The sequence below is a fragment of the Halichoerus grypus genome, chromosome 5 (assembly GCF_964656455.1).
Source record: "Halichoerus grypus chromosome 5, mHalGry1.hap1.1, whole genome shotgun sequence".
NCBI classification, from domain to species: domain Eukaryota; kingdom Metazoa; phylum Chordata; class Mammalia; order Carnivora; family Phocidae; genus Halichoerus; species Halichoerus grypus.
In genome coordinates this window covers 94,728,029-94,747,253 of record NC_135716.1, presented here as the reverse complement: position 1 = coordinate 94,747,253, position 19,225 = coordinate 94,728,029, and the positions used below count along the sequence as shown (strand labels likewise).

Here is a 19,225-nt window from a genome sequence, read left to right as displayed (position 1 = left end):
CTGTCTTATACTAACACATCCCTTGCCTGTCTCAAACCCCCTGCTGCTAGACTACGAGTTACCTGTGGACACACACTGTATCTCATACTCCATAGAGGGGCCCAACACATACCTGCTCATTGAAGGAAGGAAGGAACAGATCCATCGGTAGTAACATCTTAATATAATGAATACGAATGGTGAAAACGTGGAGTACATTACAGAATAATCATTACCATACTGTGGCATGCTATAGAACAAGAGTTCACATAGTTTTAAATGCGGAGGCTCTTTAAAAATTACACTTTGAAAACAAACTAAGATAAGCCCTATTGGAGTCCTTCCAGTCAATCAGCTAATACCGAAAGAAGAAATCTTTTCAGGGTCTCCAGGCCTCTGAACTGCATGTTCTTTAGCGCAGCTGTTGTTGCTGTTGTTGTTTACGGCGGTCTGAACAATAGCTAAAATACACCAAGAGCAAATTAATAAGAAAAGTCTACGCAGCTAGGGCTTAGTTGAATTAAGAATCCCCAGGCTCTCAATAAGGGCTAAATCCAAAGGGATCAGAGTCAAGTAAATAAAAAATCCAGCTGAATTTTATCAGAGGGCAAAGTTTCAACTCTGAGTACCCCAGCAACCAAGGATGAATTATGCATAAGATTAGTAAAGTGCCTTCATCCATACCCCAGCCAGAGAACATTCTTCTATCTCACTGTGACTGCAGGAAACACAGCAATGTATTTGCCCGCCAAGAATAGTTGCAGCTATACTCTAGATAGGAGTCTAACAAACACTAAGGGATTAAAGTTTAATTGTAAAGCTGCTGCTACCTGGGAGTCAAAGCTTGAACTCTGGCTTCACAAAGAAAGTGGGACTCTGGCATCTTGAATAGACGAAAATAAGAGCGGGCACGTTCCTAACAAAGGCTGTGAGAATATGCTCCCTTCTGAATTCTTCCCCAAACTGCTTCTCTCTCTCTATATATCCTCCTCGTAATTTACAAGTGCTCAATAAGAATAGAGCCCTTTCCAACACTTTGAAGAATACATATACGTTTCATTTTCAGAATGCTTGAAACTATAGGATGAGATGAGAGGGTGATTATGTGGTCTGAATTCTCTGAATATCAGTTCTCTTAATTTTGTTGAGCAGCATCTGAAGCCCAAGTAGTTTCTTTTCTTGAAGCTGGCTGTTAGAGATGGACGTAGACAATCTTAATGTCATTACAAAAATAAGACAGATAATTTTATTTTTCCTCAGATTCAGAAAGAATACTATCAATAGCCAATCTTGTATCAAGGCCTCATCAGCATTAAGAAACACACCTACGTTTCCTACCTACTGATACAACTACTAGAAGTACATCTGCTACCTAAAATTCCCATGTTAGCCAGAAGATACGCACACGTTATATTTTAGACCAAAGTTTATTCTGTTCAGTTAAACTTCCCCAGATAATCCTTCACAAATTTACCCTCTGATTTTGAAAGAAGAATGATATTGAAACATGGGGTATACATTTGTACTTTATATTAAAAGTTTCTTCTCTTTTTTTTTTTTTTTACCATTTCAGAGAGTCAATCAAATTCCCTCTGAATCATTACAAAGCAGTGCCCGCTGCTTCTTTCATATTACTGTACATTTCAGAGAGTTAGATAGGCTGAAGTTTTTTATACCGTTGTATAAGTGCAGATGGAAGGGACCAAACAGTGTTCTTCGTTCTTAAGTGGCTTACTAGCAAGAAAAGGAATGAAATTAAAGTGAACCAACTTGAAAGACAAAAAAAGTAAATGGGCATTCTTTATTTTAAAGCATCAGAGTTCATCAAATAGGCTTATGTTGTGAAGAGTGAAGAGTTCTCCAGACAGTGTGTCTACTGATGTTTTGGTTTTTGCCGTAAGCATTTCTGCAGCCTAACCGTCCTTCCTATTTTCTGAAAATCCATATTAGCCTTCTCATTTAAAACTCTTCTCCAAATTCATCTCCTGTAGGAAGACTTCTCTAGCAAAACCACTTTACTATCACCATGCCATCATTCTATATCCCTTCAGCCTCACTATATTTTGTTTGAAATATATTCTTTTGTACTTGTTTTGGCCTAAGTTGTGAACTGACACTTTATTGAAACCAAGCATATATATCATCACTAAAGGGCTACCTGTTGTGTGATTTCAAGCAAATCACTTTACTTGAATGACTCAAACTTGCCCATCTAAAACACTGGAAAACCACAATCTGTCCTCCAATGGCTCGGGTAAGAATAAATGAGAGTCTAAATATACACTCTTAAGAACAAAGATAATAACTAACTGAAATCTAAATTACTCCTGGTTTAGAATCGTAATATATTAAATAGTCATACAAATTTAGTTCTCTTGAGCATTAGAAATTTGATTGGTGGGAGAAAGAGCAAAGTTCAACTCAAGAAAGAAGCCAATAAAAACTATTCCTCAAGATTATAATTTTATTCTGTATCCCATTATTCTCTCCATTTAGAGGACTTTGCGGGGTCTGCAAAAAACAAAGGTTTTCTAAAAGAAAAATCAGTAGGTTTCCTAATGTGAATTCTAGTATCACTCATGTAATGGGGTTAGAGTAAGCAATTGACATCAATATCTAAGCACCACTCTTCTGAAAACTGCTATGCAGTCCATTTGCCCCAAGTGCTAATGATTAAGCAATCAATATATCAGTAGCAGTTAGTGACAGGATGTCCTAAACTTTGGCACTGAGACATCTGCTTTGGGGGGGAAAGGATGATTAAATATACTGCCAAATAAATTCAGGGAAGGAAAGCTTTTGTGAACTTCATACTTGACAGGCACATGTTAATAGGGAAAGAGGGTGTTTTCCACAAACTTCAAAACTGAAGGAAACCCTGGGGAAGGGGTATAAACATGTGTTAAAAAGTACACTGTCTTAATTTTTATTCTTTTTTTCCCCCGCTTTGAAAATAAGAGTTTAGTACTCAGAAAATATGGATAAAGAAGAACAACAGCAATATCACAATCTTCTCAGTCTGGTTCTTTTTAAAGGAAAACAATGAGAATGAAGCATGAGAAATGCCCTTAATGGAAGTAGGGAACATCTTTTCTTTTGCTAGAAATATCCCAATTGATTAAGAAAATAAAAATTGGAATATGCTAGACTGCCCAAATAAAGACTGAATTCAGTGGCACTAACAAGGGAACAAAAATGTAAACATTTAAAATTTTTTGACCTGTCACACAATGGGCTCCTTTTATTATCAGTATAATCTCTGGGAAATACCCCAGATATATTGCTGTGGAAAGAGCATGGCTACAGAACAATATTTTATGGGAATATAAGCTTGGTTACAATTCAAAATGTTTTAAAAACTATGTCAGTTCTTAGGAACTAAAGAAGTCTCACAGCTTTGAAATGTAATCCATTTTCAAACAAAGTGAAGAAACTTGTTTTACTTGTTGGTTGAATTTCTGAATGTGGCCCTATGTATTCAATAAAGAGCGATACAATTATCATAGGTTTTTAGCATGAATGAAATCAGATGGAGAATATAAAAAAATCACTTTCACCTATGAACAGATTTCATGTCACTGGTTATGACAATGGAAAATTAGGAACCTTTAGAAATAATATATTTTTTCTACTGGTATATATCAATATAAAGTTATAATTATCTATCAACTCCCCTAGGTATGAAGACGATCTTTGCCCTGAAAAAAATGATGAGAATAGTGTACAAACCTCAAAAGTTTTGATCACTATTCAGTAAAACACACTTGGCATTTATTTCTGCTTATTATTTTTTAAAATGTAATTTGGGGAGAAAAATGTTAATTATTTTTGGGAAGGGGCTGAAGAAATCCCAGTGGGACATTCTGTAGAAAGGTCTTTTGTTAGCATAACATCTGACTTTCTATATCTTTGGAAATCATACAACTTGGCTAATGTAGTCCTTAAAGAATTAATCAAGCAGATTGTTAGGCCCTAGTTACAGTGGAGCCAGCCAATTATGAGTTGCTCAGAAATTCATCACTGGCATGTCCAACCACATTTTCCCACATAAAGATTAGTAAAAATATGTGGAAACAGGGCCCATTCCCACCTCAGCACAGCTACAGTGTGTGTTCAGTGAAACGGATTTCAACAAAGTTTTGCTTTAGTGAAACAAACTATTTATTTGGAAATCTTTCTGATTCCTGTCTTTACCCATTAACACCTTTTTCTGCCAGGTTGCAAAGGCTATCTAGCCTGTTTCATTAAAACCCAACTAGAGATTTTTATATGCAAACACACTTCTGAATTCAAAGTACTGAAGTCACATGCCACAAGCCTGAATTTATCAGTAAGTCAGTGAAACCCCCAAAGACCATCTATAGTGTTCACTGCTGTGATAACGCCCTCCCAAGGCTTACTAAGAAGAAAGCTTTTCTTGCAGGAGAGAAATGAAAGGGGCCAGGCTAGATGAAGATTGGTTCTCTAAGGAGAGGGCATTGCTGCTCTTAAATAAAGAAGCTCCTTTCAGATAAGCAGAATCGGATTCCAGTTCATTTGGTTTGCTGGCTACCCTTACTTTGAACTCTCATATTTAACCCAGCAGGCTTCAAAGCAGGTGAGAAAATGACCTACCACTTAAAAGCAATTTTTCCTTTTTCAGGAATTCTGGCCTTGGAGAATATCAGCTCTGATATCAGCACATTCCACATCTCCAGGGATTTATGCAATTTTTTTTTTTTTTTATTGCTCTATGTCGAATGTCAGACATGGTTTTCTTTTTTTTTTTTTTTTTTTTTAAGATTTTATTTATTTATTTGACACAGAGAGAGAGTTAGCGAGAGCAGGAACACAAGCGAGGGTGTGAGAGAGGGAGAAGCAGGCTTCCCGCTGAGCGGGGAGCCCGATGCGGGGCTCGATCCCAGGACCCTGGGATCATGACCTGAGCCGAAGGCAGACGCTTAACGACTGAGCCACCCAGGCGCCCCCAGACATGGTTTTCATCTCAGCCAGGAGAAAAATCAAGAAAGAAAGTCCGAGCTTGCTGAAACTAAAGTCTTATTCCACACAGCTTCATACCATGCAAAAGATGGGGCACTAAAATCACTAACCATTCTAGTTCATACCCTTCCATTTATCTCAATGTGAGGAACAGTGAAGATTATGAAAAAGCATTAATCTCTAGTGCCTTACTTCACAAAAAAGCAATTTTTGTGACAAAGGTATTTTAACAAATTCAAATTAAATTTACTCTAGCATATGAGCTAATATAAAAATATATTGGATGAGGAAGAGACCGTGATAACAATGGAAAAAATTTAGGAAATTTTCTGAAACTGCTTTGCTTTACTAAATAGATTGATTTCCACTATATTCGGCTATCAAATACCTGACGTAATTGAAACTCCTAACATAGGCCGTTTGCAATTTATCAATACTTGATGTTCTACCAGGCAGTTTGCCAGCGCCTACAATCTGAAACATTTCTCCACTTTTGGTGGTACAAATACACATAATGTACCAGCAGTATTGTTTAAATGACACCTAGCCACCATTTATACTGCAATTTCTATGGGAAAATACATTTTGAGCTTACTTTCAGGACACAGCTCCTCCCAACATGAAGGGGTTAGGATTTCTCATCACAGCTGCACTTTGGTGATAATGATGACAATGATGGGTGGCGACAAGAGTGACACTTCCCTAGTTTCTCCTGTGGACAGACATGGTTCTAAACACCTGTCATATTTTAAACTCCTTTAACCCTCACAAACACCTACAAGGTAGTACTATTCCCCTTTTACAATGAGGGGGAGAAATGGCTAAGGAACTTACCTGAAGTTGCACAGCCAGTAAGTGTCAGGGCTGGAACTCAAAGGAAAGCAGTCTGGCTCCAGAGCCTACGCTCATGCCATTCTGTAATGCTGCCCCTTTTCTGCCTGGAAGAGGCGGCACTATCCAGGCGTCTAAATTCCTCCGACTGCGGGGAGACGAGAGCAGGGTTTCTCAAGTTTTAAATGCACAGATGATCTTGTTAAAGGGCAGATTCAGGAAGTTTGGAGTGGCGCCTGAGATTCTGCCTTTCTAACAAGCTCCTGGGTGATGGTGAAGCTCCTACTGCATACACCATTAAGTAGGGGAAGAAGCAGAATTTGAGCCTCCAGCTCCCTTGCTGGCTGGCTGGCTGGGAGGCATTTATACGTTGTGTTTATAAGCTGGAGATGGCCTGCATGTAATCATTTTCCATAAATTCTTCAGTGGAACCTGCCCTTGGTACTGCGGCATGCCAAATACTGGTCTGCAGGTACCTTGAGTAAAGAGTTAGCTTTTAGGAACTAAAAATGTACATGTAAAGGCCACTGCATAAAATGTGGCTATAAAAGTTTGCTGTGAGGCACATTTATAACTATATACCACCAACTATACAAATATCAAAGGATGGTAAATAAATGCCTGTTTATTGTTCATTAACTAGAATCACAGTAAATTAATAACTTTTAGTCTAAAAAAAGAAGCTTCCACTTTAAAATATATAATTATTCATTCTCAGACTCCGCTGCAGGAGTGCTAAGGAGCTTGTGCGATGTAATCTTAAAGACTCTTCTGGTGCATCAGCCATGTCTCAGGTAAAGACAGATGCTACATACTAACATTGATGGATAGAGCAGACAGTGAATACACTCTGCACTCATTTTAGCCAGTACCTCATGGAAGTATACTACTAACAATTGCTACATATCGATTCCAGATTCTAAATCTCTCTCCTCACTCGATTTTACCTCCTTTCCAATACTCTGAGAGAACCCCAAGGACCATCTCTCCCACTGCCTGCCTGTGATCTCAAATACACAGCTGCATATATTTTTCCAGTTGTTAAATGGACGGGATTCCCTTTCCAGTCAATTTTTTTCCATGCCAGAGTACACAGTAAGGTCATCTCAGTTTGAGATGCACTCACTCCCCAGTCAGCACCACTGCGAACAACAGTTACGGTATGATCACTACACTTCCCTTTCACACTAAAAGGAAACAGTCAGTTTCCAACCCAAATATCTATACTCCCTGAACAACAGTGGAAAGTCATTCTCCTTGAAGACTGACCCAGAATCAAGTGCAGTCTCAGACTGCTAGGCCTACCGCCAGTGGCAACTTAACACATTATACAGCTGACCTTCAGGGAAAAAGGCAAACCAGTGCTTTTACTCCTGGTGCCAAAAGAAAACCAACTAATCTTTAAGGCACAAAATAAACTGTTCTTAAGGCAGAAAAAGAAATTGTGAGGCAACAGGGAGTTAGAACGGAGGCATACAGAGAAAAATATAGAAATTACGTTGCCGAGTAAGGGCTAGTGCTGCTACAGTTCTCAATGCTTTTTGATTTGAGACTAAAATGAATTAGCATTTTCCTTTTGGGTTTGAACTATTGTTACCTGGTAAAAATGTGAAGATGTATAAGAAAGACCCATTTTTTAAAGGCTTAGCAACTTAAAGTTGGTAATTTTACTCTGAGCCAGTGACATTAATTACTAAGTTTGTGTAGAAGAGTAAACAATCATGGGATATTCTAATATCAGTCCTCAAGTACCTTCTGGACCTGGCTCAGGAAATGGGGAAGTAGTTCAAATTAAAGGATAAAAATGAAAATAAAGGTCTATCCATGGTTCTACACCCAACGTTGGGGAAGGTCAATTAAGAACATGCAGATACAACAGTGAGCAGCTTTGAGTAAAGAAGCACATTCTGGGGCGCCTGGGTGGCTCAGTTGGTTAAGCGACTGCCTTCGGCTCAGGTCATGATCCTGGAGTCCTGGGATCGAGTCCCGCATCAGGCTCCCTGCTCAGCGAGGAGCCTGCTTCTCCCTCTAACCCTACCCCCTCTCGTGTACTCTCTCTCTCTCTCTCTAATTCTCGCTCTCTCAAATAAATAAATAAATCTTTAAAAAAAAAAAAAGAAGCACATTCTGTACCCAGGGTGAATGTTCCATCTGTCCCATCTTACCTACTTATTCTCCATCAGCAAACCTTACCATTAATGATTTCATTTAAATGGAAAAATCGAAATAGGGAATTGTTTCCGAAATAGGGAATTGTTTCTCAAATAGGGAAATTTTTTTTAGTGCCAAAAAGAAAGCATTTAAAAGAGTTGGGTTATTCCTTAGCTAGTAACAAGTGCTATGTTTACCACCAAAAGTGATCTACAAAGACCAACTTTATCATGTTATGCCATTGTATTCTTTTAAACTTTTAAGCAACAAAAACATAGCTCAAGTTAGCAAAAACTTATGTTTGACATATTTATAGCAGCAACTTTACAAATCAATTCCTGTAATTTACTATACAAACATCTTCCACTGATCAACTGGTTTAGCACAAACAGATCAGAGATGGTTTCTTGTGTGTTTTACAAATACTCTACACAAGTCCTTGAGATCATACTTACAGCTTTAGCAAAAACACCCATGATTTCAGGAAACTGGTGTGTGAGAAGAGCTATCATTGCTGTAGAAGAACACAGTCCTGCTGTGAAATGGATGAAAAAAGGAAGCTCCTTCTTTGGGTAAACAGAAACATGATGAAAGGCTGTAAGGGAGAAAAGGTAGAAATGGATTTTATTTAAGAATATAGTGTAAGCCAGTTTTAATATTTTCAAATGAAGTTTAAAACTAAAAGGAAAATAATTGTTTTAAAAAAGAACAGGGCATCTCTGGCTAAGCAAGGTAGAAGAAAGTTAACCATTATTTATTCCAGCATCGACAGCATATCTACAGAGCCAGAGGACTGTGCTGGGGACTGGGAATAAGATGGCATCGTGGGAAAGAACATTAATTGTAAAGTCATGCTGAGGTGGTTTTGAAAAAGAGCTTTGTCACTTATTAGCTGTGTGGTCTTGAATAAGTTGCTAAACCCTCTCATAGTTGCTATGGAGTTGTTATGATGAACACTGTAAGTCCTTAAATGTGAGTTGTTATAATTCTTGCTCTTCAGGAGCTCAGAGACAAGTATACTGATCGAGAGACAGACGTGTGGTTGCAGATTTCCCAGAACCATAATTTTACCCAGCTATTAATAAATGTTCTATGTGTGGCATTTCATAGAGCACCGTAAAAATGGAACTAGAACACCAAAGCCCTAAGGTTCTGAACATAAATCAAGTCCCTTGTCTTATTTTATCACATTCACACATTAACTCAGGTATTATTTTTCTAATGACTGGATATTTCATTACTAATAGTATTCAAGTATTTATATCTTATTTGAAATTTGATTGAAAATACCTGAATACCAATGCTGAGATGTGACTATCACCATGCGTGGCACACAGTAGGTGCTCAATAAATGTCTGTTAAACGGAGAGCTATTCTGGGACTTCATTGTCCAGGAAGTTGACTGCTCAGGGCTGGACACAAACCCAAGAATTCCTGATGTAATATCCTGCATAAGTAAGGGATGACTAATTCAGTACTGAATCAAGGTCAGCTATAAATTTCACTTTTTCCAACATAACGATTCACAGAGAAGATTACACCTAAGTTTCCTTTGGTAGCCATATTTTTTATGTCTTATACTATACTCAAAAGTATATGCCAAAAACTGAACTCATTAAAAATCCAGAAAATTTCCAGAGGCTTGGGTCACATTTAAAGTAAAAGCACACCAAATCTGAATTTGTTTTAAAAAAGTTAGAAACATTAGAAGCTGTGGACAACATTGTACTTTCAGCACCCAAAAAACCAGCAGTCCCTTTTGCCCTGTCCCTCAAGCATGAGAGGCCAACTTCTTCTAGCAAACCAAGAGAAATAAACCATGGTACTTGCAAAGACAGGGAACACTTATGTATACCAATGGTCACTAAAATTCCTATCGCGTGAGAGACAGCAACGTTGATAAAATTAAACTGTATAGCATTTTATGATTTACAAAGTGCTTTAATTTCTATTAGTTTGATTTTTTTCAATAGCCTTAAGAGACAGATAGTATTATTTCCACTTTTTTTCTTTTTTTAAGATTTTTTATTTATTTGACAGAGAGAGAGACAGCGAGAGAGGGAACACAAGCAGGGGCAGAGGGAGAGGGAGAAGCAGGCTTCCTGCCGAGCAGGGAGCCTGATGCGGGGCTCAATCCCAGGACCCTGGAATCATGACCTGAGCCGAAGGCAGACGCTTAACGACTGAGCCACCCAGGTACCCCTATTTCCACTTTTTAAGGTAGAAAACGATATAGTTTTAGTAAGATAATTTCTTAAAATATGAGCTTTTTATATTATAGGAGAGACCTAATTTTTTCTTTTTGGATTGCTTTCTGTAGATTCGTTTGTCAGTCAATGTTTGGCTAATACATCAGTATAATGGATGACTAGTACAGAAACACTCCCTTGGAAGTAAAGTTCAAATTTCATCACTGGCTTGTAGAGAAAAATTTATCAGGAGGCATAAAAGACAACTAAATAGCTATGTGAACTAAGGGAATAGTTCAAGTCTGAACTTATGAGGTTCCTAAGCAAATTCCAGAATGTTGTAAGTCATATCAAGGTTGAAGGAGAATTGAAAACAAAAAAACATTAAGTACTCCTGGGTATTAGAACTCCACATTATTAAAAATTTGTTCATTCTACCACAGTCAGAGACAGACAAATGCTCTCAGAACAAACAATACAATCAAACAAAACCACCAGCATATCCCTCCTCTCCTACCTCCTGGAATTTGCAAATGTGTAAGTACCCTAGAAATAATAAAGGCCTGCCAAAAAAGCAAACTCTCTGTTCTTATAGCCTGTGACTCTGGCAATACATAATAATAACCCTGATTTTATTCATATTACTATGTAAAATTGGCCTTAAGCAACTTTTGTAATGATTTGGAGGGGGCATTATATTAGGCTAAATGTATTAACCTAATATAATACACTCCTGCATATTGATGTTCCATAATTAAAGACTGACTCCTTTGCCTTAAATATCCTTGTTTCTGTTAAAATGGAAAAACAACAAGAACAACTACTACCAGCACCATCCTAGGAAAGAAAATAAAATTTCTTTCACTAATGACCTTCTAATTGCCAGAGTCAATGGATTCTTCACAGTAATCACCTTCCTTGATATCAGATACTCCTCCTCACTTGGAAATTTTTAGTTCCTAGCCTATCTAGTTCTGGTTCTTGTCCTGTCTCTGTCCACTCCTTCACTGAATCTTCCCAACTCCTTATCAGCCACCCATTCCTTCAACATTTTTGTGCCCCCATGGTTCCACTCTTAGTTTACTTCTCACTCTACACAGTCTCCCTTAGTGATCTCATCCATGCCTAGAAAATGATGATTCCCAAGTTGGTTTGGTGATGTACAGCGATGTAGAGAGAAAGAGATAGTGGAACCCCCAGGAATCCTGTTTACACAACCTGACCCTGTCCCTAGGCCATGGCTAACCACACCAGGAATAAACACCTGGATAAATCTGATGCTCCCTTCCAGAAGTTTTAGAAGCCAGATTGAGATCTTATTCATGCTGTACAATTTGCTTGAACTGATAACGTGTAAACTAGAGCCACGTAAGGACATCAAGTTTGGCTACAAGAGTATCCAAGAAGGCAAAGCCAAACGACAAAGAGAAAGATAGAAAAATGAAGCAGACACATTGAGAGAAGCAGAAATGAGAGTTCATACAGAGAGGAGATGGCGTTGCGGAAGGAGAAAAAGAAAAGTACGAACAGGAGGGATGGAAAAAGGCAGCCAGAGATAGAGATATACAGATAACTGACTCCTGGAAATCCTGATAGCCCTCTAGTTTCTGGTTCTAGTCCCTTCTGAGGTCTGACGGTAATCTGCTTCAGAAGCTGCCTTTGGATTCTTTGAGATAATCCCGTCTTCTCCTAACAAATTCCCTTTAAGTTTAAAACAGCTATTACTTGTTCCCAAAGAATACCTACAACGTTTACTGTTTATATAATATATACATATTTAATATACATATATGTTTTATAAATATATCTTAGGCCCATATATTATTTAGAAATACAAAAAATATGTATATATGTGCAAAATAGACTATAGATAGATTTAAGCATGCATACATACACATGTGCACACACACACACACGATGTGGTATACATGCAACATACTCAAAGCCTGAATTTATTTACTTCCCCCATTCCGTTCCCAAACCTGCTCCTCCTGCTGTATGATGGATTTCCCATTCTTCAAGTCAATCAAGTCAGATTTGGGAATCATCCCTGCCCTTAGAGAGACAGCACACCCCATTTCAGCTTCCTTATAATCTATTCCATACATGCAGCACTTAACACATTGTTTATCAGTCTTTCTATTAACTCATGAGCAGTTCAGGAGTTCAGAGTAGGATAAGGAGGAAAAGGTACTAATATTTAATATTTTTGTTGAGTACTGACAATGTATTTGGCCTGTTTATGACATTAAGGAGGGCACTTGATGTAATGAGCAGTGGGTATTATATGCAACTGATGAATCAATAAACTCTACCTCTGAAACTAAAAAAAAAGAGAAGAAGGGGCGCCTGGGTGGCTCAGTCGTTGGGCGTCTGCCTTCAGCTCAGGTCATGATCCCAGGGTCCTGGGATCGAGTCCCATATCTGGCTCCCTGTTCAGTGGGAAGCCTGCTTCTCCCTCTCCTGCTCCCCCTGCTTGTGTTCCCTCTCTTGCTGTGTCTCTGTCAAATAAATAAATAAAATCTTTAAAAAAAAAAAAAGAAAAAGAATAAATTAATAAATTTGACTAATTAAAATATTTACTGAATATCAATTTTCATTGTGAACATTATAGAGACATTGTGAACATTACAGAGATACACAGAGGGATGATAAAGAGAATCCTGGCCTTCAAGTTTACAATCTAGAAGGGGGAGGTTAAGAAGTCCACAAAGTACTTTGAGAGTTCAAAGAAAAAAACAGATAACTTATCTCAGAGGATGGAAGAAAATAAAAGACCCTGGGAGAAAAATATCAGCATACTCAACTTCCATAATCTCTCCTAAATTTTCATCTATCTGTTTGGACCTTTCAGCTCACTACATTTGTTGGTTGTAAAACTGCAACTTTCCTTCTTAGACTTGAGCTCTAATGGCCCCAGAACTGTAAAAACTGTGGCACAGGTTTATATCACATAAGGAAATGTGGCGCTAGTGTTTATAACCTTCAGCATGCTTACTTATTGGTTAAATCATAAAAAGAAAAGTTACACAGAAATTTACCAGTTCACAGAGAAGAGTGAGTGGATAAGGCAGCTGAGACAAATAAGTATAGACCATTCTTTTGAGAAGTTTGGCTTCCTGAAAGCAGGGACTCAATGGGACTCTCAGCGATCATAACCCTATATACTTCTGGTTCTCCCCCTAAGTCTAAGACTGCTCTTTTTAGAACTGGAAAGTGTAGTCCTTCCAATTTCATTCTTTGTAAAGACTGCTTTGGCTCTTCTGAGTGTTTTACCTTTCCATATAGATTTTGAGATCAGCTTGTCAGTTTTTGTTCGTAGGGATTGTATTGAATCTATAGATCAATTTGGAGAGAACTGCCATATAAATAATATTCAGTTTTCCAATCAATAAACATGGAATGTCTCTCCATTTACTTAATTTTTTTTAAATTTCTCCCAGCAAATGACGTCGTTTTTAGTATACAAGCCATTTAAATTATTCCTAAATTGTTTGTTCTTTTTGATGCTACTGTGATTAGAAGTATTTTCTAAATTTCATTTTTGGACTGATTATTCCCTGCCGGTATATAAATATGCAACTGAGTTTTATATGCAGATATTATATCCTGCAACCCTGCTAAACTTATTAGATTTAATAGTATTTTTATGAATTTCTTAGGATTTCCTACATAGAAGATGATGTCATCTGTGAATAAAGACAGTTTTCTTCTTCTTTCCCAACATGAATGCCTTTTTATTTTTTTTTTTTTCTGGCTTGATTGCACTGACTAGGATCTCCAGTACAATGCTGAAGTGAAGTGCAGAGAGCAGACATCCTTGCATTATTCTTAATCTTAGAGAGAAAGCATTCAATGGTTAAATCATAAAATCACCATTAAGTATCCTCTCAGCGGTGGAGTTTTCATAGATGCTCTTTATCAGGTTAAGGAAATTCTCTTACTCCTAGTTTGTTCAAAATTTTTACCATGAATGGTTGTTGGATTTTTGTCAGCCGCTTTTTCTGCATCTGTTGTCATTTATTCTCTTAACATGATGCATTGCCTTTTGAGATGTTAAGCCACTTACATTTGTGAGGTAAATCCCACTTGCTCATGGAGTATAATCTTTTTTATATATGGCTGGATTCAGTTTGCTAATATTTTGTTGAACATGTTTGTGTCTATATTCATGAGGGATATCATTCTATAGTTTTCTTGTAATGTCTTTGGTTTTGTTATCAGGGTAATACTGGTCTCACAGAATAAGCTGGGAAGTGTTCCTTCCTCCTTTCTTTTCTGAAAAGAGTTTGTGAAGGATTGGTATTATTTCTTCTTCAAATGTTTGTAAGATGACTGCTCTTTTTAATATCTTCAACTTTTGTGTTCTTCATTGCATCTCACATAGCATTTTACCCCAGAAACATATGGGAATGAACTTATGCAACTACATCCAAGAAATGGCTAAAATAGTATTTTAAACAGTATCCTGAATTTCAACCAAAGGCACTTTTACTATGAGAAAATACTATGAAAAACAATCTCACAACTACTTTTAAGTTTAGGAAAACTAGAATATTTACTTACTAGGTAATAGCTCTCTATCAGCAGTCTCTGTGCAGCTGGGATAAGGATAAAATAGATGGCCTTTCTCTAATGGATATGGAATCATTCTAAAAGCTGAGAAAAAAAATACAGAAGTTGACATTCCATTCAGACTCACTTTCATCCCATACTACAGATCAAAGCTACTTGGGAGACATACTTTTGTAAAATTTTCACATAGCATTTATTAATTTTTTTAGAGATACCTTTTAGATGAAAGAAACAAAGTAAGCAAAAGAAGGACTAAGAGGAAGAATAAGATTTATTTAGAGAATAGAATGGTCTGGCTGGAATAAAACTAAAGGGAGTAGTGGGTGATAAGGCTGGCTAGGTCCTTCTTGCCTCTGTCTCTTCACTATAAACCCAACAGACCTAACTCTGTGGGTATGAATTCCTTTTCTTCCAGGAATCTTCATAAAATTGCAACATGTATAACTGTTGTGACCCAAACTGTTGGCAACCTACAAGAGTTTTCTCAATGGCTCCTAACTTCATGTGTTAGATAGCAACAAAGTTTTCTACAAGCAGAATTTAACTTAAATCAGAGGTCACCAAAGCATCATCCTTTGGCCAGACCTGGACCACTATTTATGTTTATAAATAAAATTTTATTAGAATACAGATGTTAAAATCACTTGTTCATTTATGTATTATGTAAGGCTGCTTTCATGCTACAAGAATTGGGTAGCTATAACAGAGACTATGGCCACAGAGACTAAATACTTACCATCTGGCTCTTTACAGAAGTTTACCCATCCCTGATCTAGATTATCATCAGCTCTTGCAGAATTCTTAAAGAAGGAATCTTTATTAGCTACTCAGCTAGCTGAGTATTCATCAAAATTGTGATGTTTTTGTTTTTCCTTTAGTGCTTAGCTCTATAAACTTTTGTCAAAATATGAATTTTGTTCTGCCACAATAAAAAGTAGGGATTTGTCCAAAGCCACAGAGCAAATCAGTGGTAACACTAGGAAATCATTCATAAAGATTATTTATGAAATACAGTGTAAGTCACATATTCACTGAGAACCTCCTATGTGCCAGGCAGAACATTAGGCACTGAAGACACATACAGGATCAATGAGACAGAGGACCTGGCTTTGAGGAGCTTATTGACTACTAGAGAAAAAGCAAAAGGAAGACTAATTACCCAAAGACATTCCACTCCTCAGTTTTAGTAGTCCCAGTTTCATTAATCTGCATATTGTCAGTGGCAAGCAGTGTCTGACCCTTAGCAAGTGGTTAATGCAGAGGTTCCCAAATTCTCTTGCTTTAAGGATACATGGTGCCCTTCATGTCTCTAATTGTTTATGATGACCCTAGGCTGAAAAAAATACCTAACAATTCCACTTAAGTAGTGGGTCCAAACAACTTTAAAGGTTTATGTCCTAACAACTTAGCAGTGATTTGGGGGGGAAATATATATGTCAATTAAAGGGAAAAATAATTATTTCATTTTTTAAAAAGACTTTATTTTTTTAAGTAATTTCTAACACCCAATGTGGGGCTTGAACCTACAACCCCAAGATCAAGAGCAGCATGCTCTACTGACTGAACCAGCCAGGCGCCTCTAATTATTTCATTTTTAAACAATCACCTTTTCTTACTAATGGGATGTATGTACCTGTTGGACACCACATAACTTTTCAGACCTTGGAATCAGATTGGACACCGCCATCCTCATTTCCTGTTCCACACTGATTTTTTTGTGTGGTAGTTCTTTTAATCATAGCAATTAAGAAAAACCCAGCTTTGCAAAGCTATGACAACATCAAAAGAAATACAGAATGGAGAGCCACCTAATGGTGAAACCTTGAACTATGCAGAGCTAACAGCTTGAATGATGCTTGACAGATGTTGAGTATTGCTGTGTTTCCACTGAAATTTTTAAAATATCCCATGACACTTTTGTGAATTTGCTACAATGCCCCAAGGTGCCTCATTACAAAGTTTGGGAACTGAGGGGGTTAACCAATTCTAGTTAATGAGTATTGAATTTATTTTTGAATTTCTATTGATAGCAGGAGTGTACTTTCCAAGACAATCATTATAAGAATTCAACTGACAAAATATTTTGGTTAAGCTTTTTCATTTTCTAAGTGATTTTAAGAAGTTACAAATAAGAGATCTGGTAGTTACTTGAAAAACAATCTAGTTCTCCAAAGAAGACACAGAAATGGTCAATTAGCGCATAAAAAAAATGCTCAACAACATTAATTATTAGGAAAATGCAAATCAAAACCACAATGAGATACCACTTCACACCTATTAGTATGGCTATTATTAAAAAAAAAAAGAACAAATGTTAGCAAGGATACAGAGAAAGTGAAACCCTTGTGCATTGCTGGTGGAATATAAAATGGTACAGGTGCCATAGAAAATAGTAAGACAGTTCCTCAAAAAATTAAACAGAATTATATAATCTACAGGTTCCACTTCTAGGTATATACTCAAAAGAACTGAAAGCAGGAACTTGAACAAATACTTGTAATACCCATGTTCACAGCAGCATTATTCATAATAACCAAAAGGTGGAAACAACCCAAATGTCCACTGACAGATGGATGTATAAACAAAGTAGAGTATATACATACAATGGAATATTATTCAGCCCTAAAAAGGGATGTTTTTCTGACACATGCTACATTATGCTAAGTGAAGTAAGCCTGATTTAATGAGACAAATACTGTATGATTCCACTATAGAAGATATCTAGACTAGTCAAACTCATAGAGACAGAAAGTAGAATGGTTGCCAGGGGCTGGAGAGGGGAAGAATGGGGAGTCATTGTCTAATGGGTACAGAATTTTCAGTTTGGGATGATGAAAAAGCTCTAGGGATAGATGATGGTGATGGTTGCACAACAATGTGAATTACATAATGCCATTGAACCATACATTTTAAAACTGTTAAAATGGGGGTACCTGGCTGACCCAGTCGGCAGAGTGTGCGACTTGATCTCAGGGTTTTGAGTTCGAGCCCCACGTTGGGTGTGGAGATTACTTAAAAATAAAATCTTTAAAAAAACAATAAAAAATAAATAAAGTGGTTAAAATAGTAACTTTTATGTTATGTGTATTTTACCATAATAAAAAAATAGATTTAAAAAAAAGAACAAGAGTTGATATTAGTTGTGAAGAAAATAGTTCATGATGTAAACATCTGAAAATTAAACAAAAGTCCAATTTAAAAAATACTAGAACAATAACTCAACCACATTAAAAAGCCTATAAACCAAGAGATGTAAGTTTTCATTTTCTTTCCTTACAAATATGTAACTTAAATGAACATATGGCAGAATACTGTAACAGTTTCTCATTTTGCTCTTCCTAAATGTGGCATCAGTATAAGTACATTAAATTTCTCCTACCAATAAACCAAATAAACACCTCTGGGTTCACTTTGAAACCAATCTGAACAACAATACTTAGGGAAACTCAGACAATCTGATTTAAAAAGGCTGCCTGGGAATGCAGTGAATAGTCCGAGAGATTAGCGGTACATTTGGAAAAGAATACTTACTGCCTTCCCACGTACACTGTAACAGATTAAGAGCACCTTCTATTCTCTTCCAGTGCTGAAGATGGAAGAAAGCATAGGCGATTGCTTCACTATCACCCCGCTTCAGAATGTGCTCTGGAGGTAAAATTAGACTTTTCATCTCTAGTAAGTACTAGAAAGATAACACACACAAAGACACACCACAGAAAAACGAAAAATTAAATTACGTTAAGTTCAAACACCCACAAAAATGTAGATTCAAATTTTATGTTAAAAAACAAATATTAAGCTAGTTGAGATGACAAGAGGGTCACACTGATAGCATGTGTATAAAATGCTCATCTATGCAAATTCCAAAGATCAGAATATTCCTAAGGGCAAAAATAAGGTGATAAACGGCTTACGTATGACCTTGCTAAATACATAATGGAAATTCAAGCTGAGGAAATAATGTGAGAGCAAATATCTATTTTTCCAAAAGAGAATTAAGTATAAAAATCATAAAATACAATTTTGGAACAACATTTTGTGGTGACATTCAATTCTTTTTTTCTCTCATTCCCATCTTATAGGTGGAAGAACTTAATTGTGAATAAGTTCAATTAAATTAATATCTACTGAGAGCAAAGCACTATGTTAGGAAACACTAGATTCTCTGGAGCTTCCTACTGTAATAGAAAGACAGATTTCTTAAGTTAATGATTATAATAAGACTATGCTGAGTGCTTTATTAGAGGTATAAACAGTGTATATAAGAATTTGGATAGAAGATATTAATTTTTTCAGCTTTTTTTATAATAGGTTTATTGAGATATAATTCATATTTTACAATTCACCCATTTAAAGTATATGACTCAAAAAAAAGTGTACAACTCAATAGTTTTTAGTATATTCACAGATAAGTACAACTATTACCACAGTCAATTTTAGAACATTTTCACCACGGCAAAAAGAATCCCCATCCTCTTTAGTTATTACCCTCTAACCCCCATTCCCCCTAAGCAACCACT

The 19,225-nt window shown here is 36.8% G+C and overlaps 1 protein-coding gene across 8 annotated transcripts in view; it reads right to left on the bottom strand.

Moving 5' to 3' along the window:
- Nucleotides 1-144: 144 nt before the first annotated feature.
- Nucleotides 145-19,225, bottom strand: part of ST7L (suppression of tumorigenicity 7 like) — a 69,130-nt gene continuing 50,049 nt past the window's right edge. For 3 of the 8 annotated variants that reach the window (XM_078072599.1, XM_036122378.2, XM_036122434.2), the window contains exons 12-16: nt 18,237-18,387; nt 14,697-14,789; nt 8,397-8,536; nt 5,794-5,938; nt 145-440 (exon numbers count right to left, since the gene is read on the bottom strand). In XM_078072599.1, coding sequence (XP_077928725.1) covers nt 5,831-5,938; nt 8,397-8,536; nt 14,697-14,789; nt 18,237-18,387 — 492 coding nt within the window. In that variant the 3' untranslated portion in view covers nt 145-440; nt 5,794-5,830. The other 5 variants (XM_036122388.2, XM_036122405.2, XM_078072598.1 and 2 more) reach the window with 5 other exon arrangements.